Here is a 27102-nt window from a genome sequence, read left to right on the forward strand (position 1 = left end):
TTTTTTACCCGTTTGCTATCATATCAACTTTGAAGATGACAGTATTTCTTGCATGTAAGACGGTGTATATTTGTGCATGTTGCCTTCGAATAAATCAGTTCTGAGTGGCGCTCCGTCCCGTCTTTCTGCCTTGCTTTGTGTTGTTTTCCCGCCTGTAACCAAAGATGAACAGTGACCAACTTGCCCAGCAAGACGTTCTCTTAAAAATCGCGTATTTGAAACAGAACTATCTTTGCTCCGCAATCTTATGTCACATTTTCACATTTAATAACGTATGTAGCCTGTCAGAAAGCAAGAAAACATGTAGATGGAAACCACGATATACTATGCCCTCCATAAATACTCCCCGTACATTTCGGGCTGAGAGAAGATAAGGTAAGGTGAGGTCTATGGAGTGTTAAAATCACTAGTTCTTGAGAAATGTGTTGGTTAATGTAGAATCCGCTGCAGGGCGCTTCGTTCCTCTGCATGTTCCTCATGGAATATTGGCTGGTAGTCCAATGCACAACAATGACAGTGAAATTGAAAGTAACCATTTGGTTTTTCATGATCTAATCGAAGTTGAGATGTTTTTTTCTCGCTGTTGACGCTGTTGTATCAGCTATCATCATTGCGACCTGCGTCTTCGCTACCTTCATATTCCGCTAATATATCGGCTGCTTCCTCAACAGATGCCGTATTAGTGTAAGGCCGTTATACGCTCTTCACATGGGCGTACGGAATGCATTTGAAGTATGCATTTCGAGCATTTCAAGAAATGCAATGATCAGGGAAGCGGATAATGCGTCTTATCGTCTGCAAGTGACATATCCGCTTCTTCGACTTAAATTATCCGCAGGAGACGACGTACTGCCTAAAAAGGAATTTTCTGCCCCTCCACGGGTGCTTTAATTCCACAGCGTGGATCCAACCTTCCCGCCGATTTAACTCGCCGTGAATAGATGACGCTTAGGAGAACCGGGTGGATGCTGCGCGGACGCCTGCGGTCAGGGCCTCCTGGACATTCCAGACCTCGCTTCTCAACTGCCCCTTCTAGCCCGCTTCTGCTGCGGAGGCGACGTTAGCTCACTTCGTGCTAAAGCTTGCCCCAGACTTCAGGCGGCACGCAAGTGATACCTACGCATTCAGGTTTACCACCCCAGCCAACCCCCAGACACTCGAATCTCAACTCATGGGCCCAACACCGGGCCTTGTTGGCATTTTTATGGCCGACACCGGCCTGCACACGTACTTATTTCCCTCTTATGCCGAACGGCATAGTTGCGCAATAAAAGAGTGTACATATACGCCTTAAATGTTAAACATCTATGACACTGATCTCCACGAGGTGGCTGGATGCAGCGATACCGCTTTCCGAGGCGAGTGGCAGTGAAGCCACCGGAAATTGACGCTTGTCCCGTAAGTCTGCTGTCCGCTCTGTGTTTCAATGCAAAAAGTCGCGTTTTTTGTCCTTTCAGGCGCTGTTTTTTGTGTTTTTCTCGTGTAATATCTGCTGTTATATAAAATAAATAAACAAGCTGAACGCGAGAAATGTGAGCAGTGTCTGTAGAACCCTGTAACATCCGAGAAACCGAGGAAAACATTAGCGCAGGTTTGACCCTGCTGCGCTAAGGGGTAATATACATACGCTATTGCATAATACACACATACTATACCACGTTCTTCTCTGGCTCTTCTAATCCGAGTGTAAAGGAGCAATAGTGCAATCACGCGGCTAAAGACATCTTAAAACCAAATTTTCGCACAGCAAGGAAAAGGCGACCGATAGCGGCAATCCGGGCAATTTCCCTCGAACTTCCGCTCGTTAAACAGCTGTAGTTTCAGTTTCAAGTTCCAGGCAGCCGATGTCTCGTCTCATCGATGAGGGATGAAGGTATTTACTACATTAGGGCATAATTTGCCTCCCAGGCGTGCTTTTAACATCCCCACAGCACTGCCACATTTACGCAGCTGCAGTGACAAGAAGCATGTAAAACAATTTTCGGGCTAGCAATTAGCATATTTAGAGCTGTACAGCGCGAGAGAGAAGCGGCTGACGAGAACGACAAATGCTGCAGGCACTTCCTTTTTCGATCGGCACAGTGCGAGAGAAATGAATGACGTAAAATGGAAACGTAAGACAATTAGCGCTGTTAGAAGTTAACTGCACCAGGCATCACGAATAAAAGCCCATTCAGGCATAGTGCTTCATTTGGTACAATATGAAACAGCACTTTATACAACTGGTAAAGCAGTACCATAGTTTTGGAGGCGCTTATGTGATCCAGAACACTGTCTGCACCCCATCAGACAGTAGCCGTGCCCTCGCTCCGGCTCGATCAAAACATGATTTGGTAGAGTGGTCAAAGTCGGCGGCCTGGAGAAGGTGTCCACCTGTCTGTTCTTAAATATATCCCACACTGATAATATAACTTGAGCTTATAGCGTGGGAACGCGCATCGAAAATGCATAGCGTTGTCGACGCTAGCCCAATGGCTCGATATTGAGCTTAGCAGACAAGACCCCGTACTTGTGTGTGGCGACGTCCTGTCGTCTGCTCGAATCGTCCTATTAAGATGCAAAGGGACCTGCACGCTTTTAGTGCAAATCACTACATCACGCGGTTCCAACAATAAAAATTGTCTGAAGCCTAGGAGTGACTCGGGTAAGCTCCAGTTACTTCTGAGGAGCGTTGCGCAAGGTACAGCAAATGGGACGAAGCTCGGGTGAGCTCTGAGAAGCATTGCGCCAGCTGTAACCAATAGGAGGGTAACCGTTTGGGTAGGAGGAGGGGAAAAATTTATTGCAACCAACGAGGTTATTGATCTCGTTCGTGTGGGTAGCTTCCTTATGCCAGGGACTCCACTGGCCATGGCTGCTCGACGAGCGCTTCTCGTGCCGTTGAAGTGTATCCTGACGGCTGTTGTGCCTCCCACCGCTCAAGTGATGTGCTAGGCGTCTTTAAACGTTGGGGTTGGCACCCGCACTCCACGAGATGTCGAACAGTGTGGGTCATATGTCGGCGCACGAGGGGCAGAGACCACGATATGTTAGTGGGAACACTTTGATGAATCTGTGTAGATTTGGGAATGTGTTTTTTTAATTAGTCTGAGAGCTACAGCGTCTTCAGTAGAGTGGTTTTTTTTGAGGGGGAGAATAAATATTCTGGTTAAGCCGCTGCATCTCGAGGCGTTTGCCGTAATTTAATGGCAGGGGCACGAAGGTAAACGGTGGGGTTTAATCAGACGATTGGTTTTGTGCCGCTCGGTTGGTTAACGCTCGAGCTAAGGCATTCGCTCTTTCGTTCCCCTCCAGTCCCGGTGTCCCAATGGCCCAAAGTCCACGTGATTTGATGTTATTTTGCCAACTTCGGGCCGAGGGTCATAGCCACCAGCAGCGGTGTTCTTCCATTGGTAAATTTCCGGCAGGTCTATTGCTAGTCGGTGACGACGTGAAGTTCTCTGCCCACCCTGTCGTGCTACTTGATGAATAGCGCTGCGGCTATGGTTTCAGCTGCAGCTGAGCTCTCTGCACTGATGGAAGCCGCGAGGGTCAAGGAGTTCTCTCTTCCGTTCACGGCGGCTACTGCGAAGTGACTTCCTTCGGCGTACGCCCCGAAGAAGTAAAATAAATGCTCCTGTGACTGGGGCTTTGAACCCGCGGCGGCTACGTCGTGGGAGGGCAGCTCCAGAAGAGCACAATTCGAAGCTGTGACTGCGATAAGCCTGTTCCGAAAATCGAACGTAGTATGACAGCACGGCCGCTGTGGATGGCGTGTCTCTACTTCCTACTTCCGAGGTAATCTTGAAAAATTGAAAATTTGTTTTTGGGGAAAGGAAATGCCGCGCTATCTGTCTCGCATATCGGCGGACACAAAAAGCGCGCCGTAAGGGAAGGGATAAAGGAGGGAGTGAAAGAAGAAAGGAAGAGAGAGGTGCCGTAGTGGAGGGCTCCGGAATAATTTCCACCACCTGTGGATCTTTAACGCTCATTGACATCTCACAGCACACAGGCGCCTTTTGCGTTTCGCCTCTATCCAAACGCGGTCGCTGCGGTCGGCTTCCTTCGGTACTCCGGATCAGTAGCCGAACGCTTTAACCTCTAAGCCACCGCAGCGGGTACTCTTGCAGCAGCGCTTCGAACTTCGAGCCCCTCTTCCGCGCACGCCTGCAGCCCACGTTGAAATGACTTGTGGCTGCGCTCACGTTCGTTTCATGATTCTGGTGCCATTCGATGACCTCCACTTTCTTCTTGACTGTGCAGCTATTCCTTATCGCGCGTAAAAAGGCAGAAATACCTCCTCTGGCAGCGACAGAGGCAGTGTGAATACGGACTGCAAAACTACTGCTTTACGAAAGAAAGCGCCACCTGTTGCACACAACTACAACTAGGTCCAAAGCTATTATGCAGTGGTCGTCGGGCAGTTGAATTGCGAAAACGTCTCTAGCGGGGCTGCATATCACGGTAGAAAGAGATAACGTCCTCCTGTTCCGTATCGGGCGCAATCATACTTCCTTGTGGTAGCGAAGAAAAGATTGTTTACGTTCGCTATCTCGATCGTTTTTCGTCTGCACGACCGTCCTTTGACCTTGGGGTCGAAAAATTCAGGAGGATGCTTTTTTTTCTTTCTTTTTGGTCGCGACGTTCAGGTGGGTATTTTTCGTAAATTGCAAAGCCCGCGGATTACGTTTTCTAAGAATGCGCGATGATTCTGCGGTTTTGACAATCAAGATTGGGAGGGGAAGGGGGGGGGGGGGGGGCGAGGTGGTGACTCGGGACATTACGATGGTAGAGTAAGAGACTTTTTTGACGAAAAGCACAGCAGAGCGCACATTTCCCTTGTATCCACCAAGCAGTGAAATGCAAAGCTGTTCTGGGGCGCTGAAAGAGCAGGAGCCCGCCTTACCTTTGTAATGGCCCTCGCTAAAGAAAAGTGATGTGAAAATGGCTGGCCGCGACAAGGCCAAGGAATGTGTGCGTTGAGCGACGTCGCTGTTCTCTTACTCTATTTTTGCTCTTTATGCATGAATGCCAAAAATTTAATAATTTCATTACTTCTACTACTTGAAAGCAGCAATTTATAATGTAATTTAATTACATTCACACGTTTTTCTGGAAGGTAATTAGTAATGTAATTCTTTTTAAAAAGTAATTTTGCCATGTATGATTCTTCTCATGTTGCACTGCACTGCTATAGCTGGTATTCATTTAGCAACTCTGCTTGAGATGATCCGAGTACACTTCCACGCCGCCAACACGAACAGAATAGCATGGTCACCTCGACACTCCGGCTTCACTCGCAAAAATTGCACTTGATGCATGCACTGGCGCACGAACAGCGCCAACGAGATCCCGGGAAAGAGGGGCGAACCTAGGACGCAGTCTGCACTTTCTCTTTCTCCTCACTAGCTGTCCTTTCATTTGTACGCCCTTCGGGAAACCGAAAGCACATATCAAAGCCGTTGTACATCAAACGACGAGAGACGAAGATGAGACGTTGCCATACAAGGAGGGTGATCCCACAATGGCTTCCTTATATTTTTTGAGCTTCGATGAGCTCATCTGCATACCAGTTTTTCAGATTAAAAAAAACACGTGCAAGAACGGCGCAACCGTTGCAGTATTGCACAAGGAGCTCGTCTTGTTAGCAGTTCTGAACTATCAGTTACTATCACCGTCTATCAAGAGACTATCAGTAACACAGACCAGTCTGGCCTAAATTGTGTTCTCTGCATACGAACGAGAAGACAAGCCTGTAAAAGCCTACCTAGCTTTTCAGGGGATACATCAGTTTATCAATGGCGTAAATGCACGTGGTCACGTATCAAATGGAGCACGGGCGACGCGCTTGCTCGTGAACCTCTTCCGGATACTTGAAGATCCAGAGCAAGTCTTGCGAGCGCTACTTAGTTTCTTTGTACTTGCTGCAGCTTCCAGGAATATGAGAGGTCCGGTTGGATTCGAATTCAAAGGAAAATTACTGTTAACTTAGAAGCAAGCAACAAAAATTGAAAGAGACGAATTGCGAACCTTGTCTGGTTTTTGCGCTGTATTCGTTTATCGATGAGCAACCAATTAACTCGAGATTTGTAGTTCAGAATTCGGAAAAGTGGTCTCAAGTCTGGTTTCAAGCAAAAATGAACATGTTTTACTGAGACAAGTGCTAGAAGTTCACAGTGGAGTGCACAGCCTCATGCAAGGGTATAAAGACTCAACAATAGCATCCATGTTCACGCTTCATTTTTTTTTCAGCCAAAGAGCCTAATGGCACGTGAGAATGAGACACAGTTGACTCAGTTCATCCAGCAATGACGCGAACTGGTAACAGCGGGGAATGCGCTCTCGAAAGGCACCAGATGACGCAGTCATCACTCGAAGTCACAACACAGGAAAAAAAGAAGTTCTCTCCGGGTGAGGAATGGGCACGCGAAAGGTACCAGATGACGCAGTCATCACTCGAAGTTATAGCACAGCAAAAAAAAGTTCTCTTCAGGTGAGGAATGGGCGCGCGAAAGGTACCAGATCACGCAGTCATCACTCAAAGTTACAGCACAGCAAAAAAAAAGTTCTCTCCAGGCACTACACCTGTGTCCACGAGAAGCCTGCAAGCAGTTCTGGAAAGCAGTGACGCACTTTGCTACCGGGTTTTCTGCCCCCGCTGTTGAAGCGATGCGCCAGTACTGGTAGGAAGCTTCACAGCCTTCTCAGGCTAAGTGTTACAGCGTGATCACCATTCTTTCGACGAGCCACACAGGATGTCAGCGGGTGTGTGTCACTTTCACCAGAGTCCCATAGTCGGTGCCAACTCCGCTGCGTCACTCACTCAGCTCTGCGAAGATAGCTTCGACGTCCAGGTCTGTCTGTTCGACCAGCTCCTTCCACAGTTCGGCTGCCCTTGCACGCGTGCGTCGATCGAGGTCAGGGAGACTGTCCAAGACTTCGTATCGAAACACAGCAGCTTGGACACGAAACTGATCTCCCTGACGCAGCGCGGACCCTGTGGAAGGAACTTCACTCTCTAGGTAGGCCACCCGCCATTCGTCAAAGTTGATACACGCCGATCGAAACTGGTCTTTTGTTTCGTCAATGAAGCGTTGTAGGGACACTACGAGCTCTTCGCGGATGCGGTCCCGATCGCAGGCGCCAGGCTGGGACTCGACGCGACGCTCGCATTCGAGCAGGAACCGGTCGTACCTGTGACGCAACGGCAGGTTGGGCACATCGTCCTCGTCGTTAAATTGTGTGGCCGCAGTTAGGCTTCGACGGCAAGGGTGGCACCGATGCAGCGTTTTTGAGATTCATATGCTGCAGAACGCCTACTAGAGACGCCTTAAGCCTTTCTTCATTTTCCTTGACATAAATTAACAATGTCAAGAAGTGACATGCAACTGATATCGCAAGGCTGTGAGCGGCTAACGTACTTCCCTGGATACAATATAAAAGAACAACTCATAGTGTTGCAGGTATTGTTAATAGCAATTCAAGCGAACAACGCTCCAGCTTTCGAACTAGCACTGAACTGAACGACACGAAGTCTGCCTACGGTAAAACGGCACTTTCCGCGGAGCCTAGTTCCAAGTCTAGATTCGTGATCACGCCACTTACGACCCTTTGCGGATTGTTTTACTTCTCATGTTTGTGCCTGCATGTGCATTTCATAGAGCAAAGTTGCATATTGATTTTCGGCTGGCCAAGGCACAGCAGTTTTATGTGATTAGAGAATAAATTGCGCGTTAAAATGTTACCTAGTACACTGAGTATTGTAGCATACGAGCCTGCCTGTGCAGCTAGGGGAACAGCGAGGCAAATCGGACGAAGCCAAGCAGCTGCAGGTGATGAATGTTTCATGCTGTGAGCTGCGATTTCATATACGCACATTTTGCACGGTATTTAGCGATAGCACATTACCAAGCTGAAAAGTCATCCGGGTTAGCGCTGCCGAACAAATAGAAAAATAAAGCTAATTCGTGCGGGTCATCCAAGAGGCGTCAATGCCATAGTTGTGGAGTAAAAACAAATAGCGCTCGTACGCCGATAGCCATGTTTCGAAAAAAAAAAGACAAGTGAGAACAATTGTGGGTCAGTTTTGTTTCCTGACCGTTTTAACCAGCACAGCCATGGCCGAAACGACCTTCTGCGACAATTCTTCATCTATGGCGAAGGCGAAATGCTGCAGTGCACAGTACAATCCAGGCTGCACACGCGAAGACTTACAGTAAACGCAGCTGGATAAAGCGACGACGAGAAGGTTTGGTTTTTGAGGGTTTGACGTCCCAAAGCGACTCAGGCTATGAGGGACGCCGTAGTGAAGGGCTCCGGAAATTTCGACCACCTGGGGTTCTTTAACGTGCACTGACATCGCACAGCACACGGGACTCGCCTCCATCGAAATTCGACCGCCGCGGCCGGGATCGAACCCGCGTCTTTCGGGCCAGCAGCCGAGCGCCATAACCACTCAGCTACCGCGGCGGGCTCGACGAGAAGGCTTTCCTGTTGCACTAAGTACTTTCAACAGCACGCCTTTTGCTGCCGTAAGGTGCATTTAATGGAGCAGTCGTTCTCAGCGTAGCACACTACACGTGACGACAGCAGCAAGAACGTGCGTTGCTGTTCCAGCAATAAAATGCGCAGTGTTAGCAAGAAATTGTTGGTACAACGATGAAGAAACTTTTCTTATTTTCAGCTTCCACCATGGTTTCCCGCCTGAATGCCGCTCCAGATACGCTCTACCTCATGAGATGAGCTTCAGTAATCGCCACTAGATTACAGGGCGAGTACAACAGCGCGACTACGCGTGCTTTGACAATTGCGTTGACGTTGCTGGCCGTACTGAGAACTAGTATAGATAAATCCACTGCTCCTGTCTGGCTTGTCAAAACCATGCCGCACATGGACGACAGGGAAGACACCAGCAGGTCCCGAGCACACGTAGCTGCCCCGCACCTAACAACGACGACCAACACAACCGAAAATCGTTGGAGTCAGCGACGGTAGCAACGCCGTTATGGGGTATCTGGTACACTGAACTGTGCGGAACAGGAGGCCGCCGTTACGCTGTAATGGACTTTCCACCCTACCCCGCCGATGTTTTTAACCTCACCTACCCTCCTCCTCGCATGACGATTCGCGATGAAAGCCAGCTTTGTACTCACAATGAGAAGATATCAAGAACCCTTAGCTTGGTCTCATTATCACTCGCCTTCAAACTTAACCACAGAAAGACCGATCAAAAGGATCAACGAAAGCACCCTTTAAAAGCGTCATATGCATTTTCTCAGAACCATTTACACGCAACCCAACGGCGAAAGACCGAAACCAATCCTAAGAGGCTGAAATCCAAACGAATTCAACTGAAGCCAGCGAACATACAACACCCCTCAGCGTTTTTAAACGGAGATGAAAGACCATAAAATCATGTACCTCCCTTCTCCGGAATAACCAGAAGTTTAGTGATTGCGCGTGAGCACTTGCAAACCGAGTAGGAGCTGCTCTCATAACACCCAGGAAACGCTTGTGCGACCGTGTCGGTCGAAAAGCGCTAGCATTCAGCAAATTGAGGGCTGCTTTCTTTTTTTCAAGCAGTTGAGTGCATTGGAAGAGGCACCGTTCATTAAAACCAAATTGAAACGTTCATTCAAACGGCCACACAGAAGGTGCGCTTCCCAGGCGGCTCTAAACAGTCAGATAAAATGGGCGTCTAGTGTATGACTCTCTCGGTGAGCACCTGAATCACGTTGTGGGGAAGGGGTGGAGGAGGGTTCGAAAGTAGGAAGGGAAAAAGAAGCGGCGTAGCAGAGGACTAAGGGTTTATCTCGACCGTCTGGAGTTCTTTAACGTGCGCTGTCAACGAACAGCATACGGGCGTCTTTTACATTTCGCGTCCATCGAAAAGCGGCCGCCGCGGCTGTGATTGAGCCCGCGCCCTCGAGCTCAACAGCAGAACGCTAAAAACAGTCACCACAGCGGGTTAAAGGTGCCGTTGCCAAGCAACCTTTCTGTTGACGTGCACAGCACGGATCGACTATAAATTGTTCCCGTGTGGCCTAATGCGCGCCCATGTTAGCTATTTGGGTCTTCGGCAACATGGAATCTGCATTTAGGAGGAGGCGTTCTGTTTTGGTTTACATGCTCTATAGAATGTCTCAATTTCCTGATAATAAAGGACAGTAAAGTGGGAGCTACATCACACGTCAGACAATCAGCGGCCGAAATCTAAACGCTGTTCTCGTGTTTGAATGGTTGATGATTGACCCGTATTTCTGATTATGGTATAACTTTCAACAGGGTGAACCAGTCAGACACTGTTTTACAGCGCTAACAGCTTTTAAAATTCACCACCCGCTCTGTCCCACGACAGACTGACGGCTGGTGAAGTAGTGAGGCGCGAGAAAGTCGAACTGTTCTTACGTGCGAAATGCTTTGACAGTTTCACCCGCTACAGCCCCTGGCGCGGGCCCTAGCTTCAGCATCAGTGGCAAGCAATTGTAGGAAAGAGTTAAGGTAAAAAAAATATCACTGAGAAATGTTGCTTTCAAACATTGTCGTATAAGACGCAGTTTGATGAGCCTGCCATCGTGCTTACACTAAATTTAAGTATACGGTGTATACAAAGCCATCACGCCACCGCAAGACGGAAGGATGGAAATGAAACAGATAATGAAATACAGCTTTCTTGGACATCACTTAATTCTAAACGAGCTGTGGAGTATTGTAGAATAAGGATATGAACGTACTGATGGGAATGGCCTAATCTTGCGATGCATAACAAAAAGTTGCTTTTAAAGTTTCCCCTGCACTCCCACTGCTGCAGTCAATACTGCCATAGAAAACCAATGCAGTGCATTTTTTGACAACAGAAAACTACAAGCGTCCTGAAGAGGTATCTGCTGATAAATTTATTACGGTGGTGCAGTCTTACGATATCCGAAAAAAAGCGTTCATATACAAATTCCATTGAGCTAATGCTCTTGCCGAGAATTTCTGGGTAGGCGAACCCTCCTAGTCGTCACGATGTCACGAATGCTCTTAAAATTCATGGCCACTGCAGCATTTCGCGTGCGCCTCCACAGACATCCTATTTTTCCGGCCCCTGCCACTCCTTTTCGCGAACTACGTGCCGGCTGTTTTCCTCACCTGGCGTTTAGGTCGGCCCTGAGATGGTTACTGACTTCTTCCCAGCGAGCTTCGATGTTCTCGTAAATGTACCGAAATTCATCGCTGACTGCGTAGTTCAAAGAGTCAGCGCGCGGATCGCCACCGTCTTCCTCCTGCCCGTCCGGAGCCTCCGGGATGGGATCCGCGGCAGCGCATGCGTTGTCAGCGACCTGCGCAGTTAGTGGCAGCCTAACCTCGTAAAAAACACCTGGGCGAAATGACCTGATGCATCCTTCATAGCTACAACCACGGGACAGGTATAGCAGAATTTAAGCATACACAATTAAAATGCAGTTTTCAAGACTACAAATTTCACCTTTTATACCACGCGCTACGCATTTAAACTTGCGCCTAAGTGTTGCGCATTGTTTAGGCGCCAACACCCCCATTTTGCTTCTAATATTCATCTCCTGTGCAGCACTTTTCAAGATGGGGTCACATGGAGATAAGGCGGAAATTTGTGGCCAACTTTCCTGGTCATCACCAACTAGCGCCATCTGGGGGCCGCCAATAGCGAGCCCAAACTCAGCTCAATTGGAATATTTTTATTTGTAATTGAGCGAAAACCTAAAGAGTGTAGTGAGATTGTGCACAAAGAGGTTAACATTGATGGCCTAGTCTTTCTACGCGCTGCATAATTTAACTTATAAAATGCTTCTTGCCCTCGTACTGACTAGCGTTGATGGCCGCCGGAAACCAACGGGGTGCAATTCAAAATATCCGCGGCAGTTTTTATGTGCAGCGCCATGCAGCACGTGTGGCAGCCGCGCACTCTAGAAGAGTTTGTCCGGATTTTCTCGGCTTGTATAAGAGGTTCACCATGGTTCACGTGGTAGTATTTCACCTGCGTCTGGGCGACTGTAGCTCGCATTTTCGCCGGGGTGCGGTTTCAGTCTTCTCTTCGTATTTCATGTGCAGTGTTGTCTAACTAATGTTGGTTCCGTCGTAACCTCCTGCTGTATACGTACAGTGGCGGACAAAAGTTAACGGAGCACGTTATTGTTTTCTAACACATATCACGCATTGCCTAATTGAAACTGGCAGCTGTTGTATGTGCAGGTTAGTATGTAGTGGTGACTGGCCCGCTTTCTGATGGGGAAATATTTCTGCGTGTGCGATGAGGCAGTCTTGATTGCAATTATAACGCAATAACTGGTTCCGCTTACTTATGTCCGCATCTGCAGATTGCGTTTGCACTGCGCCGTCATCGTTTCTGGCGATATCGGTTCTGCTCAGCACGCACAGTGAGCGATCCAGTCATGCGTGCTAGTACCTGACGCTGTGGGAGGGCTGATTGATCGTCAGGGTGGGACGTCGGATCCGATGATGGTGGAGCGAGCGGGGCGTCCTCGAAGATGCTGGTTGAAGAAGTGGCGGCGAGGGCATGCGGCGTGTCATACGACACCTCGAACATTGGGTCCCGTGCTGGATTTCGGGGATTCGTGTCCATTGGCTCGTGATTATGTCGTCTGCGGTCGCCAAACGAGAGCTGGGAGCTGTCGTCTTCGTCTCCTTGACAGCGCGGATGGTTGCGCCAGTCCTTGTGGCTGATTGGATGAGTGCGCGAGAAACGTGCGCAGTGTTAGGCGTGAAAGCTGGACGCTGCTACTTGTACAATTTCAGGAAAGAGACCAACAGAAACGCAGTCCTAAGAAGGCCAAGATATTTTGAAAATGTCCGGCGGAGAACACATGCCAGTGCAGGAGGCAATAAGACATACGCCATTAGCCCGCCATAGTGGAACCTTTGTCAAAAGCATAGCGCCCAAGGAGTTTGCGTCTGGGCTTCGCAGTGTGGGTCGTTATGCATCGCCATCGCTCCAAGTCTCTTGAAGGTTGGAGGAGCTCTCCTCCTCACCCCTCAGTAAGATGGGAATTTCACAGATGCAGCGATGAGCCCAACTGCTCGCACGAGTGAAAATTCTCGAACGACAGGATAGATTAGGCTTTGTTTCTGGGTCACATTATGGAACTTCGGTTGCTATCCAAGTGATTTAGAAGCTCTTAACAGTGAAGGCACACTACTATTTACAGGATAGGGCATCAGTTCTCTAAAAAAAGGCAGGACGGCTCCTTGCAGGTTCAATGATTGAGGCAAATGTCGACAGTGAACCACGATTTGGGTTTCTGGATAAAATGTCATAACCTCGACCAGCAACTTACCAGCCGTACTCTTTCTTAATTGTTTCCTGATCTTGAGCAGCATTTTCTGGGAAAAGAAGAATACCAGGTCAAATGAGTAAATAGCCTGGAAAATAAACACCGATCACTTCGGCGTAAACTATCATTGTTACAAGCAAAGTTGGATCAACAACGTTGTTTCCTAATTCCTGCAGGTTTCGTGGGAACGCAGTAGGAAAAAATGAATAAATTCGATCACTTCACACATCAGAGGTGTAATTCGGGAAAGTTTAAAAAAGACACCATGAGGGATTGGTGATACTGGCTCTCAAATCAAGAGCATAGGCAATGGAAAGTGTAGTAATCTAGTATCACATGCAGGCGCCTTAATATGAGGTATCTCTCAATAACGTTATGCATGGAAGCAGGATGTTAGAAATAAAAGCAGCCAACGCACTGTCCACGGATGCAGGATTACCACATTTCAATGAGAACAGAAGTTAAGGGACTATATTGCAGATGCTCCATTCGTTACCTCACATGCAGCTAAGTATGATATCTAAGCAAAAACAGTTAGTGCCATTAATCGCTTATTTTTACAAGACCAGCTACCGTTTACACCAAGTTTCCCATTCACTCGTATCTAACATTTTTAGCCTATTCTTTGATGACAGTGAGATAAATTCGGGTTTTTGCTGAATGAGCGTGGCCTTCTTGTGGTTAGAGGTGATCCATGGTGACACAAGCTTCATTGCTCACGAAATCACATCTTGTTACTATTAATTCACCTCCGAATAGAATCTCTGAGTGTAGGGTTTAAATATTTACCGCGACAGCACTGAAAATTACGAAGCAAACGTGTGTAGCCGTTACCCACGTTGTTTCTAACGGGATCTTGCAGAACCTGTTGCAAGTCCAAAGAATGTTCGTATGTATTGACAACCACTGACAGCAAGCGACGCTAGCAAAGAAAAACTGCCCCCCCCCCCCCCTCCCCCGAGATAGTTTCGTCGCCAGATGCATTGCTAACTAACGGATAGACAGACCCATTGTTTTCGCTCCACGAAAGCGATGATCAATTTTTCGCCCTCCGAAGACGTGGTGCTTTCAGTCAATATGTTTTGTGCACGTGCGGCCTCTATGCTGGCAGGCATGCCCCCCGTACCTCCCAAGATGCCAATGTGTCCACAACATTCCACGGCATGGCAGAAGGTGTCGATTCAACACTCCAACCTGGTTATTTAACCCATATCGCGATGAAGGCAGCGCATATCAGCCAGTAATGCTCAATCTAGATTCGGCGAAACGCTGCTGGACCAATCTTTGCTGTCTTTTGTTGCATCTTCGTTTTCTTTTTCTTGCGTTGATTATTTCCTCACGGGATAAGAAAATATGAACTATGGTAAGAGGTTTGCGAATAAATGTCCGCCTGTTCCAGCACACGCTGCCTCAATATGTGTGTAGCGAAGCTTTGCCCCACGCGTGTGCTTACGAAGGGAGGCGCGTGTTTAAAAGATGCACCAAAGCCGTTCAATCGTGAGTAGAATAAGTAACGCAATCTTACATAGTTTCCTACCCTGAGAGCGTTGAGAACGTGATTACGTTATGCTGATTATGCGGATATAACACTTATAAAAGCCATGTACGAAGTCTGAGAGCTAGTAGACTGTCGTGAACCCTTCCCAATTCGTGTCTAACAACGTATTACAACCAGTGATCCGGTGGAGGGGCCGTAATCTATAAGTTTTCCATTTATCGTTGTCCATTTTGCGTTAATTCGGTCGTCTGTCAGTGGTCATCCAGTCATACTTGAGGCTTTCAAGCGTATGTGGCAAGCGACCCGGCCATTGGGTGGTTGGCCACCGGACCTTACCATTGGCTGAAATTGGATCCAATATACAGCCAATTGTGAGCAGGCGACTGGACCTGACTACTGGATGCCATTGGCTGCGATATGCAGCCAATGATCAGGTACGGTTTCCAACCACCCAGTGGCCGGCTAACTCGCCCCAGATGCTTAGAAGCCGCGGGTATGACTTGATGACGACTGACAGACGACCGAATTAACGCGAAATGAACAACGAAAAATAGACAGCTTATAGAATACGGCCTCTTCTTTCTGAATACACGAAGGAGCAAGCTATCCATCACGGTCCAATCAAAACTCAGCATATGAATTTATATCTTTCATTGAAATGCGCTCTTCGGTTTCGCGTAGCAAGAAAACTTGCTCCGGATTGTCTACTGGATGACGCCCTGAATGTAACGCCGTTAGACAGCTTAGGAAAAAAGAAACTTGTTTTCTGGTTCCGCATATTGAAGCCCGCTTGCTTGTAACATCCGTAGCCGTGTTGAACAAGCTGTGCTTTGAGCTTCTCGCCGCCTGCGCTTACTCGAAGCAGTCGTGGAGGCGGCGGGTGCGGCTCTTGGCGGGCTGCGAATACTGCAGATGTCAGCGCATATACTCCGTTCGACGTTTTATTCACGCTGGTGTTGAAACGTCGGCTGACGCCAGCAAAGCAGAGGAAGAGTTTTCAAAGCTGTATGCGCGGCAGAAACCGTCCGCGATTGGCCGGCACTTTCGCTACCGCACGCCAGTCTATCGCGACTACAGTAGTGACGCGCGCGAGCTAGAACTGTCCTTACGCGCAAGCTAATTAAACGGTTCATTCCCTTATTCGCTGACGCTAGTAGCGGAAGAGGCGCTTCAGGGGCTGACAGGTTGAAAGGCAGAGGTAGAGAAACATGTCAGTTTCAACACGTACCTGCCTCGCAACAACCATTCGATGCAAGCGCTTCAGCTACAGTAAAGAAGAAATAAGGAAGCTTTGGAAGGAAGTGAAAAAAAAAGCGGTTTATAAAGTCGCTATAACAGCGCCAGCTTCGCGTTCGATGGAGAGGCTGCTGACATGACTGGAGAGCGCTGGCATGAACAGAGACGATTTAGGTATCGGTATAAACCCATTCGGTGACATGGGTGACATTCAGTGAAATGGGTGAAGATGGCGATGTCTGCCGTTACCAAAGTCGCCAATCAGGGAACGACCGAAATTGACCTGCCCTGTAAGAATCTTCAAGATTTGATGCAAAAAGAGCTTCGCCCACTTTTGCACACTAGGAATTCCGTCTAATGCTGCTTAGATTAGTCCTTAATCCTAATCCTAGCGCCTCGGTACCCTTAAGTCCTTTGTGGCTCTTGTTGTTCGTGAGCAGCCAATCGAAAATGGACGCAGTTAATGAAATATCAATAATTCCAGCACTATCCTAATAGCCACACAGCACTAAAGAAATCTTGTGAATCGCAAAAAGTAATAAGAAAAGAAAGCCACAAAAAATGGTCCGCCTGCATTTAGTAGGCGCGGAGTCTGCATAGCAGGAGTAAAACCAGTCAAAAAACGGGACACAGCGAAGAGACGAGGCACACACACGACGACTGGTGTGTGCCTCGTCTCTTCGCTGTGTCCCGTTTTTTGACTGGTTTTACTCCTGAACATGTACCAACTGACCCAGATTTCAACACTTCTGCATACCATTTGGCAAGAGAAAAGGCACCGCCCCTCACAGACACCCTAAAGTTACCATTCAAGCTACCAAATCACCTTTGGTAATGTTCTGCAGTGAACAAGATTAAGTTCAGAAAGTGGAAGCAGGCGGTACCAGTAACTGGGCGCGTTCGTTGAAACGCGAAAAACCTTTGCAGGGTAAAAAAAAAAGAAAACAAGAAATGGCCTGTGGCGAAGGTGAAAGTACCGGGAGTGAGGGCACACTCTCCTGCTGTCGGCATAAAGGCCAGTTACAAACCAAAATTTTACGGCTCCAACAATAAAGCTCGTAACTTCGGGTGGATGCGCATGCTCAAAGAAAACAAAAAGGACGCTGCACTATATGCAGCATTTTCTGCTGCTAATCGCCTCACCAATGATTCCTGCGCCGGTTTCAGTCGCGACGGCTTGGAAAGGAGGAGCGGTTGATACTCCGCTCACAACATCGACGGCACGCTCCACGGAAGCGGCGATGTTGCGGTTGATCTCCCGCAGTCCATCCGCTAGTCTTTTGCCTTCGCGGCAAATGCACGTCGCCGAATATTCCTTGACCTCCTGCTCGGTCTGGAGACGTACAGAACCGCAGAGAAGAGACACCAAAGGGTTGAGTGTGCGGCATGTGGTAGCCACACTAGCGATGAAATTAGGAATAAACGCCTCTCACCAGGTACGCATGAAACAGCTAATAGGGAAAATAATTCTCGACACCAAGCAGCAAATCTCGCCCAAGTGTGTTTTCTTATAGCGTTGTGGCGTTTCCCTTGTCCTATGATTAATTCCTTAGAACGAAGCACAATCGAACCGTGGCGTGCTCAGTGTAAACTGCTAAATCATCCTTTAGAGAGCTGACAGCGAGCGCAAACCGCACAGACACGAAAAAAAGAACGCTGCTGATACTGATAGACAAGTCACCAATTTGTTCAAAACGATACGGCTGGTGAAATTTTGATTAGCGCCTTACTTTATGCGCAAGAGCATCTCCTTCAAGCTTGAAGATTTCATCGCAATTTCAACTTCCCTTGTGTCGATTATAATGCACCTCAGGAAAGGTCAACAGTGATTGGGCACCTGTGTGGAGGCGTCCGCGGTCGTGGGCCGCGGGCGGGGGGCAAGCCTTGTGCCATCCTCCCTGCTGTCGCTACGTGGGCCCGCGGGCTCGGCCGATGTGGACCGGGGTACGCTGGCCGTACTGGTGTCGGGCTGCTGTCCGGCCACCGCGCGGCTGTCGCCAGTGTCTGGGTCATGGTTGCCATCAGGCTTGGCTAGCGGGGGCTGCGCCAACTCTCCACTGGTGTTCTCGCGTGCGGCGTTGGCGTCCTCTTGGCCGCTCATGGCTAGGCCACTTCCGCTTTCGTATATGGGCTCCTCGCCTGCGACGATGGCTCAGGTGGGCTGCGGCTTCCCACAGTCCCTATCGCTGCAGGGTGCCCGAGAACCTGCACAATGATAGAAAGTCGGAGATGCTACGTAGAACCAGGCACTAGAGAGAAGGCACTGCGATTTCAGGATCAGCCGCAATGATGGCCTATTGGCACATCATGGACCTCACGTGCTTGATGTGTACTGTATGAATCCCGGTACTGCTGGGAACTACCAGCTGTGCACCAGGTAAAACCGCTCCCCAACAAGGTGTTGGGTATTCTCCGCTTGAAGCGCTTGGCAAGGAGGTCACGTAGCAGACCCCCTGGCGTGTAACATCTATTTTCGCCACTGAATCAAGTACAAACAAGTGAACACAACAATCGCCTTTCTGTTACTGAATACAAGATCTGTGGCCTGTGCAAGTGACAAACTGCAAGACGTGTACCCTTGCGTGGCAGTGAAATTCCAGCGGCTATCTGTAGAAGAAAAAAAAAGAAAAAATTAAAACACGGAGATTTCCTTCACTACCTCAGCTCAGAAAGGCGAAATCTAAGGGGAAGCGCGCTTAGCTTCCATGGAAACTAAGCCTACAGTCGCGAACCCGCCTCGCTGATTGGTGCTTCGCGCCAGAGCACCATAGCCGCTCGGTAACAGCGGCGGGTGAACCAGAATCGAGTCAAGCGTATAATTCTAGACTCGAAGGAAATATTTCAGGCACCTATTTCTTGAGAGCGCTGCTCGCCCAGTGCGAAGGAGAAAGCCTGAAATCCCGTTGAGAGGCAGGCAATAACGCAGAGAGAGCCAGGTAAGCCTAAGCGGAACGCAGGCGACGGAAACCTCGCGCGGCGTGAGGCAACGGCTCGCAGCGGGCAGTCTACCTAGTCTGCACCGAGGTAGCGAACTAGTGGGCCATCGAAAAGTGCCGCCAAGGGCCCAGAAGCACAGAGGGTCGAGGACTCTTCTTACCTGGTGGCGGTCGCCTCGCAGCCGCCGATGCACACCGAGTACCGGCCGCCGGGCACGAGTGGAACGAGCCAGGAGCGAGCAGTCGGTCCCGAGGTGAACGCGCAGCTCGAGCGATCGGCGCACTGACTGGCCCGAGCGACCACAGGATATGTGCCGAAGACGAAGTGAGTAAAAATCAAGCGAAGGGGAATTTGTGAATTCCTCTGCTGAAAACCATCGCTAGAGCTGCTGCTGGCCTGAGAAAAAAAATGGCAAACTCTGGCTTCTACTGTTGGTTCTATGGTGCGCCTCATAGCTACGCTGAAAAAAACAACAACAAAATTCTTACCCCTACAATGACAGGCGTTCGTTCAACGTGTCTAGCTTATGAACATTGAGAAATCTTAAATATTAAAAGTCAGAATGTCGTTCTGTGAGAGCATCCACAGGCGTTCAAATGTAACGAAGTACATGAAGCCTCAGGTTTGCAATGTCAAAGGTTTAGAGGTGAATGGTTAATAAATTGTTGCATGTCAGCGCAACATTTTGGCCTATGCCGACTCTGGATTGATTTCGCCCTCCTGGGGCCCTTTAACGTGCACCGGAATCTCAATGTATTCAGGCGTTTCAGCCTTTAGCCTTCATCCACATATCGCCACAATGAAAGTGTCAGAACTCGCAAACTCGTTCTTAACAGCCGAGCGCCATAGCCACTAATCCTCCGCCGCGGAAAGAAGAAGAAAGGGAAGACTTCGGTTTGGAAAATTCTGAAGCTTCCCTTGCTATTGTTTTCTCTATTCTTCTTAATTTTTACAGCTGACGCCCATGGTTCGTTCTTATTCGAACCTACGTCATGCCCTCTTCCTACATGCATTTAGCCGTTTGTCTAATAGAAACCAATTCGTTACCTTAATCAGTCTGCATTATTCGTGTGATGCTGCTATGGCGTGTGAAAGCAGAATCCGTTGCTCATAACTTCTCTGTGACTTTACTTCCCTGGAGAGATCACTAAACACGGGCCAATATGGCATATTTAAAAGCACCACAATTTCAATGCTTTAAAATATGGAGAAGTGGGGGCTGCACAATCTGCAGATATCACTTCCCAAATAATAGATTTCTTTTCAAGGCCTACTGGAACGCTTTTCAAGAACACATCAAACTCTCAGGCTTAGCATTAATCATTCCTAGCGAATTCTGCTCAGCCTGAGAAGAAACGCTGTCCCCAAAAAGCACTGAAATATATCGGGTGAACATTTGTCTTTGTGCACAAATCACTCATCAGAGAACAAGACTCCTGTCTTGTAAAACGGGCTCTTTTCAACACACTCCCGTGTGTATGTCGTGCGCGGTCTGCTTCATAATGTGCAAGATTTTCGCTGTGGCCTCCGTACGTCCAAGCAGCCTGTGAGTGGCTCAGCCATCGCTTGGCCATGCGAAAAGGTTTTGTCGCTTTCTGAATTCTAAACTGTGCATACGCCAAGCCAAGTTCAAGAAGGATCTTGTGAGAGCCCATTATGTTTCTACGGGTGGCTTTGGAAGGAACAGCGACTACGATGGATGGTGTAGCCATCGTGAGCTGTAATTACACTTAACTGTAGCTATCGTGTAATGTGATTCATCTTCGGAGCAACCTGGATGGCAGGATGGCAGGCTATTCAGCCTGCCGTCATTGGGCTTCAACCACAAACACTGCGGCTTTTTCGCCAACGAGGCATCTAGTGCGGGCGCACTAAAAACACTTTCCTTCATTTTCTTCTTCCCTCAAGAGTGATCGGGTGACATACACAAGCACAGCCGGAAAGCCAACTCAGCTTGTAGGCAATGCCTGCATGGGCCTTTTCGCTCGCTTGTCGATTGGCAACCGGTGCGTACTTTGCCGATAGACAACGCGAGTGAGTCTAAATAGCTGCCGCGCCAGGCACTTCATATGACGCGTGGTCACATTCTTTGGGTGCGAAACAGTCTTTCGACATGCCGCCCCGAAGATTGTTCTCTCCAACCATCAATCGTAATTCGTGACCACAATCGCCGAAAGTGGGCTTCTTTCTCTCTGCTCGCAACATGACCATCCCCAGAAAAACGCTTTCATGAGGAAAGTGAACCGCACTGAGGAGATCATTGACGTTCTCTCGGCGCACGTCGACGAGAAGCACACCGAGTGGAACAAACGCTTCTTGCCGAGGCAGCGTTTACGCTCTAGCGCAATGCAGGGAACACCGTTATATCTCGTATATGGACGCACTCCGCTCATCCGTACGAATTCAATTTCATTGCAGCGGCACATGTGGTACCTTCACCGTAGCGATGTGTTGTGTGCTTGCAGTTGTGGCGACGCGCGCGCAGCCCCAAAGTTTTACAGCGGGAGGCGTTAAGACAAAGTTTACCGGCCTAAACATAGTAGTTGCGACCATCTAGCGTCCGTGCCTCTGAGCGTAACAAGGAGGGGGGGGGGGGGACCTAGGATGCCTCGATGCGAACTCTCCGCCCTGCCGAGGTGGAACATTGCACTGGGAGGCCACCAACGGGAGCCAACGGGCGGCCAACCACCAAGGGGACCAACGGCAGCGCGTTCCCCGTGACGACCTCGTGCAGGTAGTCCTTGCATTTCGAAACTATTTGCCTAGCGAACCCTCCCAAAACAAAACACATTCGTCATGCATTCATGCGAGGCAAAGGCAACATTTGCAGAAGCATGAGGAGAAACCGCTGAACATTCCTATTACAACGGATGCTATCGCGATTAAATAATTTGTTTTACGCGCTGGTGTGGCCAGAATTAACTATAAGGAGAGGGCCAGAAGTTAGCTATTGGAAATAATTTTACCAGCTTGACAGTCAGTTGGAGTGAACTCCTTCGTGAGGCTCATCACCACTAGCATTGCCATGCAGTAAAAGCCTTCTTTATGCCTTATGGAGCCTATTTTGAAAGAAAAATGGCGCATATAGCTGAAGCACACTGTATACAGTTGAGCCCAGATACATAGAAGGTAGGTACCTAGAATTATTGCCTATATTGAACACGCCGATTTTCGTTTTGAAAATCTCCGTGTTAAGTAAACGAAAGTCGAGCATTATACCCAACTGCAATTTCGCTGGTTGTTCGGCATGTCGAAGAGCGCGCCTCATTCCTGCTAGTGACGCTTTTCCTAATGAACCTCTATGATCACTTTTTGCATGCTGAGACGTGTCAGCGACGCGACCTTGGGCAACTGGCCCGTATTTCATATCCTGTCGATTTTAAAATGGTCATTTCGTGGCCGTCTGGTCCTCTCTCATTGGTCACTCAGATATACCCGCGGCATTCAAGTGTGCGGGGAAAGAAACCCGGCCATTGAGTGGTTGGCGACCAGACCTCACTATTGGCTGCCATTGGCCGAGATATGCAGCCCCTGGTGAGGTGAATCGCAGCGCTCTGTCAACAGCCTGGCTGCATATCGCAGCCAATGGCAGTCAGCAGACGGGTACGGTCGGCTGCTGTTGACAGAGCGCTCCGATGCACCTCACCAGTGGCTGCATATCGCAGTCAATGGCAGCCAATGGTAGGTCCGGTCGCCAACCACCCAACGGCCGTGTCGCTTGCCACAGGCGCTTAGAAGCCGCGGGTATATCTGAGTGAGCAATGACCTAGGACCAGACGGACGCGAAACGGCCATTTTAAAATGGACAGAATATGGAATATGGCCCCTGCTCTGCTGTCATTGCTAGCGCTGTGGAACGGCTTTACGCGGTAAATGTGGGGTGCGCTTGATATTGACCTTCGGTTTTGTGTACTCTGTTTCCATGCCACATCGCTGTCATGCAGTGAAGTGACCGTAACTATAACTAAAGCCCAGCGGTGGCGCTCTTTGTCATGCTTCTCTGGTTTCGTTAGCAAATGCGTAGAGGAAAACAATTGCAACTTCATATTAAGGAGATCTTTCCATTTGTAATGCACTCGTAACAATATTGAACTTCTTATAATAGGCAGTGGCCAGCAGTTCTGCCAAGTTAGCGGTTTTCTAGCTTAATTTAGTGGGATTCTACTCTGTTTAGCCGTCAAAAATGTTGCATAGCCAGATGCGAAGTTTTCAGTGATTTTAAGTCCTGTTCGCTTCCCTGGGGGTGATTTTTGAAGGTTTCTATATTTTTTATTTCTTAACAGGTTAATCGATTTAAAATTTTACTCTTTCTGGCGAGAAAAAGTCGCTGTGAACTCATGACGTCACTGAGATGTCACAGTGGCGAAAATTGGAATACGCCCAAGATACGGTCAATTTATTTCCGCGGAAAATTTTTGAGCAATCATTGAGTCTACCGGACATACTTCCGGGAAAATAGAACCTGTGAAGTATGTACAAAAGTTCAAGAAGGAGTTGTTGCAGGACCCTATGCTGTAACATCAGCGATAAATGTGCACCGCTTTAGTCAAGAATGTTCCCTACGCATACTTCGTTCAGGATTTACAGTACGAATTAGAATATTGTACACACAGCCTGTTTCTTGATGAATCAACAGATATTTCTGTGACTAATCAATTGGGCGTCGTCAGCGCGTACTATAGCGAAAAGCTGTGCAATCTAGTGTCAACCTACTTGAGCCTGGTTGAACTCGAGAGCTCAGCCAATCGTTGATGCAGTGTAGAAGTGCCTGGCACATTTTGGCATTGACTTGCGCGGGATAATGTGAATACGGACAGACAGCGCCAGTGGGATAGTAGGTGTCAACAATGGAGTGAATCGAAAGCTTAGGATTAATGTTCCGAATCTCTCATTAGTGACATGCTCAGCATACATGGAAAACATTTAATATATCAGAATATTGTAAGGCAGGTACTGTTAAGGAAATATTGAACCTAATGGTCAATTCTTCCGACGCGTAAAGAAATCCTTCTTTTAAAGTTTTTCCATCGCTCGCATGAAGCAGTTAAGACTACCGTAGAAAACCACTGCGGAATGTTTTTGACTATAGCAAGAACGTTAAAAGCAAGAAATGAAATCCTGACGACAGGTGGTCTGCGTGTATATTGATTGCTATAGTGAAATCTTAAAATATGTGAAAAAAAATTCGTGCATAACTCTTTCCCGTTAAAAAAATTCTTTAGTCCAGAATTTCTGGGTATGAGTGTGTCTGTCATTCGCTGCACTTCGCGCTAGCAAGTGCAGTACAGAAATCTGTAATATCTGGTGAGTGAATTTTACAACTGTCTTTGTCGGTCACCATCACGACAGCTCTGTTACCGCGAACTCTACCGTAGATTCAATGACGCACACAATCAGCTTAAGACAGTGTAATCTAGCCCAGCCAGGTCGCACTTCACCGAGGTAGGTGAGGATCATTGAGAAGTGCTACGCAGAACTCCTGCATTCGATGACGTGCGCCACTACAAACTTGGCTCACCTCACGTTTGTGAAGCCGATTCTTGCAGAAGCAGAAATTTTTAATAAGGCGTTTCAGTTCAAGCTGCCTGACAGCGTAAAGCTGCTAAGCGACAGCGAACAATGCTACTGAAGGACTTTCAAAAAGCTCATTCTGCCTTCGTGACGTACAGATCCACTCAGTTCAAGCGTCGGCGGCTATGTTAACATGACATGAAAACTTGGCGACGAGACAAAAATAAATGCGGCAAGAACTTAGAAAAGCTGGTTTTCCGAAAGAGGCCGAACATGTTTTCAGAGACCAGTGTCGAATTTCCGTCTCATCTGTTGAACGAGCTCATCCCGCAGAGATTACCTAACAACATATGAATGCTCAGAAAGGTTCCACTGCTCTCAGTTGGGAGAGCTCTTCTTGTAGTTAAAGATTCGCTGGTGCCCCTGATCTAATTCCTCAATCTTCCAGGGCAAAAAATCGCTGCCTTAGAACTACAATGGTGACAGCTCACTCTTGTCAGCTGGAACAACCGTGGGAGCATGGTTGCATTCAGGGACGAAGTCAACAAGTAGAGGGATGCTTCAGAAGAAAAAAAACTCCTTCGATCTGGCAGAGTTCGTTCTATACGTGCTGGGGCTGCCCTGAACGAACGCAGAGGTTGGACGCGTGTTCAGTCAACTGAATATTATCAAATGCAAACAGAGGAACAGAATTTCAAGAAAGATGACGAACGCCATCTTAAATATTCAAGCTGAACTGCGAAGGCAGAGTAAATGCTGCTCAACTACGAAATTCCAGCAGATATAGTGAAAAATATCTACACGATGGAGGTGTACGTCGGCAGCGGCCCTGGATGCCCGCATAGAACCAGCGGTACGAGTGGACAATCGCCCGCAGAATGCTCAGAAAACCAAGATGAAGCAGACAATATTTTTCTGTGAAAGAAAGTGCCTGTAGTCTGTCAGCAGTTTCTATTGGAGAAAGAAAACAACCTCTTTCGTTGAACTTCAAAGCCAAGTCCGTATTTTCTGTAGAAACTGCGGACTTTCTTATTGGCTGTAGTCAATAATGAATAGGGTTTATGGTTTATGGGCTTTAACGTTCCAAAGCGACTCGGGCTATGAGGGACGCCGTAGGGAAGGGCTCCGGAAATTTCGACCACCCGGGGTTCTTGAACGTGCACTGACATCGCACAGTACACGGGCCTCTAGAATTTCTCCTTCATCGAAATTCGACCGCCGCGGCCGGGATCGAACCCGCGTCTTTCGGGTCCGCAGCCGAGCGCCATAACCACTGAGCCACCGCGGCGGCCCGATAATGAATAAAGCAACTTTCTTTATTGACTACAGGCCACAAAGAAAGAACTTCTTTGAGCTTTAATTTAAGCCTACAGAAGGTAGGGAGGATGTTCCTGTGAGTGAAAGTATTTGTTGTCGGCGTTTCCTAGTCAAAAAGAAAAGAAGGGCACTCCTTTTTTTATTATCAGTTATATCGTAGCAGACGGAAAAAAGAATAAATGTGCGACATTTTTTCATGGCAAAAATAAATAATTTAGCGGTTTTTGACTGGTTTGGAGGGTTTCTGTTACGGGATTCTATTTTTTACTCTCCAACGCTGCAACACTGGTGGCTAGTTCCAAATCATCATGCTCTGTGGCTTCGTTTCGAAGCAGGTTAGGCCTAGAAGTGTCAATCGAGCTGCGCACTGCTGGCGTGTGGGCACCTCGCTGCTAGAAACGCATCACTAGCATGAATGGAAACGTATTTCTTGCTTCTAGGTTGCATATAATCTTTTCTATTGTCATTTTTTATATATACAATTATCGATATATCGAACTGTTTCGCGATCGCTTTCGAGTTTGATATACCCGGATTCGAATGTATTCCTTATGCGACCGCAAAGGCGCCCGTGTGCTGTGCGATGCCAGTGCACGTTAAAGATCTCCAGGTGATCGAAATTAAGGCGGAGCCCTCCACTACGGCATCTCTTTCGTCATTTGTTCTTTCATTCCCTCGTTTATTCCTTCCCTTAATTACGGCGCGGTTCAGGTGACCGCCGAGATGTGAGACAGATACTGCGCCATTTCCTTCCCCCAAAACCAATGTGTATATATATATATATATATATATATATATATATATATATATATATATATATATATATATATATATATATATATATATATATATATATATATATATATATATATATATATATATATATATATATATATATATATATATACATATACAAGTATACGCATCATTTAAGGAAACATTTTTATTTTACTCGACGTTTCGATCGGATAGCCGATCTTTTTCAAGAGTCCTTAAATGAAGCATATATTTCGATGTATATTATTTTAAGCAGTCAAGTACCTCATGTTTTTTTTGCAACTATATATATATATATATATATATATATATATATATATATATATATATATATATATCAGTCATTATGCTGCATGGTTAACTTCCCTGTTGCTCCTTTCATTTCTTCTTCTATTCCTCTGAAAAGCGAATAAGTTGATTCTAAGCATGTTAAATAAAAGGTTGGAGGAATCCTATGCTGCGCTTCTGAGTTGACGAGATAATTTACGCCGTTTGGTGCGTCATCTGATGCATATAAAGGTTTAACATTTTTTT

The 27102-nt window shown here is 47.7% G+C and overlaps 1 protein-coding gene across 2 annotated transcripts; it reads right to left on the minus strand.

The window, feature by feature from the left end:
• Nucleotides 1–13: 13 nt before the first annotated feature.
• LOC144099478 (uncharacterized) lies at nt 14–19244 on the minus strand. 2 transcript variants are annotated; one of them, XM_077632820.1, is made up of 7 exons: nt 19124–19244; nt 17864–18231; nt 17170–17359; nt 13296–13341; nt 12407–12680; nt 11113–11303; nt 14–152 (listed from the first exon to the last, which is right to left on the minus strand). In XM_077632820.1, exons 2-7 carry the CDS (start codon nt 18125–18127, stop codon nt 95–97), a joined length of 1023 nt encoding a protein of 340 aa, XP_077488946.1. In that variant the 5' UTR covers nt 18128–18231; nt 19124–19244; the 3' UTR covers nt 14–94. The 2 variants fall into 2 exon arrangements, with proteins under 2 accessions (XP_077488946.1, XP_077488938.1); XM_077632812.1 differs by lacking the exon at nt 14–152 and adding an exon at nt 6232–7173.
• Nucleotides 19245–27102: the final 7858 nt, after the last annotated feature.

Source organism: Amblyomma americanum, chromosome 1, assembly GCF_052857255.1.
Source record: "Amblyomma americanum isolate KBUSLIRL-KWMA chromosome 1, ASM5285725v1, whole genome shotgun sequence".
In the NCBI taxonomy this organism is placed as follows: domain Eukaryota; kingdom Metazoa; phylum Arthropoda; class Arachnida; order Ixodida; family Ixodidae; genus Amblyomma; species Amblyomma americanum.

Coding starts and splice junctions, on each gene's coding strand:
- LOC144099478 (XM_077632812.1), bottom strand. CDS start 18,127: ATGAGCGGCCAAGAGGACGCCAACGCCGCACGCGAGAACACCAGTGGA. Junction 17,360..17,863: donor CCGCGGACGCCTCCACACAG/GTGCCCAATCAC, acceptor GTACGTCTCCAG/ACCGAGCAGGAGGTCAAGGA. Junction 12,681..13,295: donor ATTAAGAAAGAGTACGGCTG/GTAAGTTGCTGG, acceptor TCATCCAATCAG/CCACAAGGACTGGCGCAACC.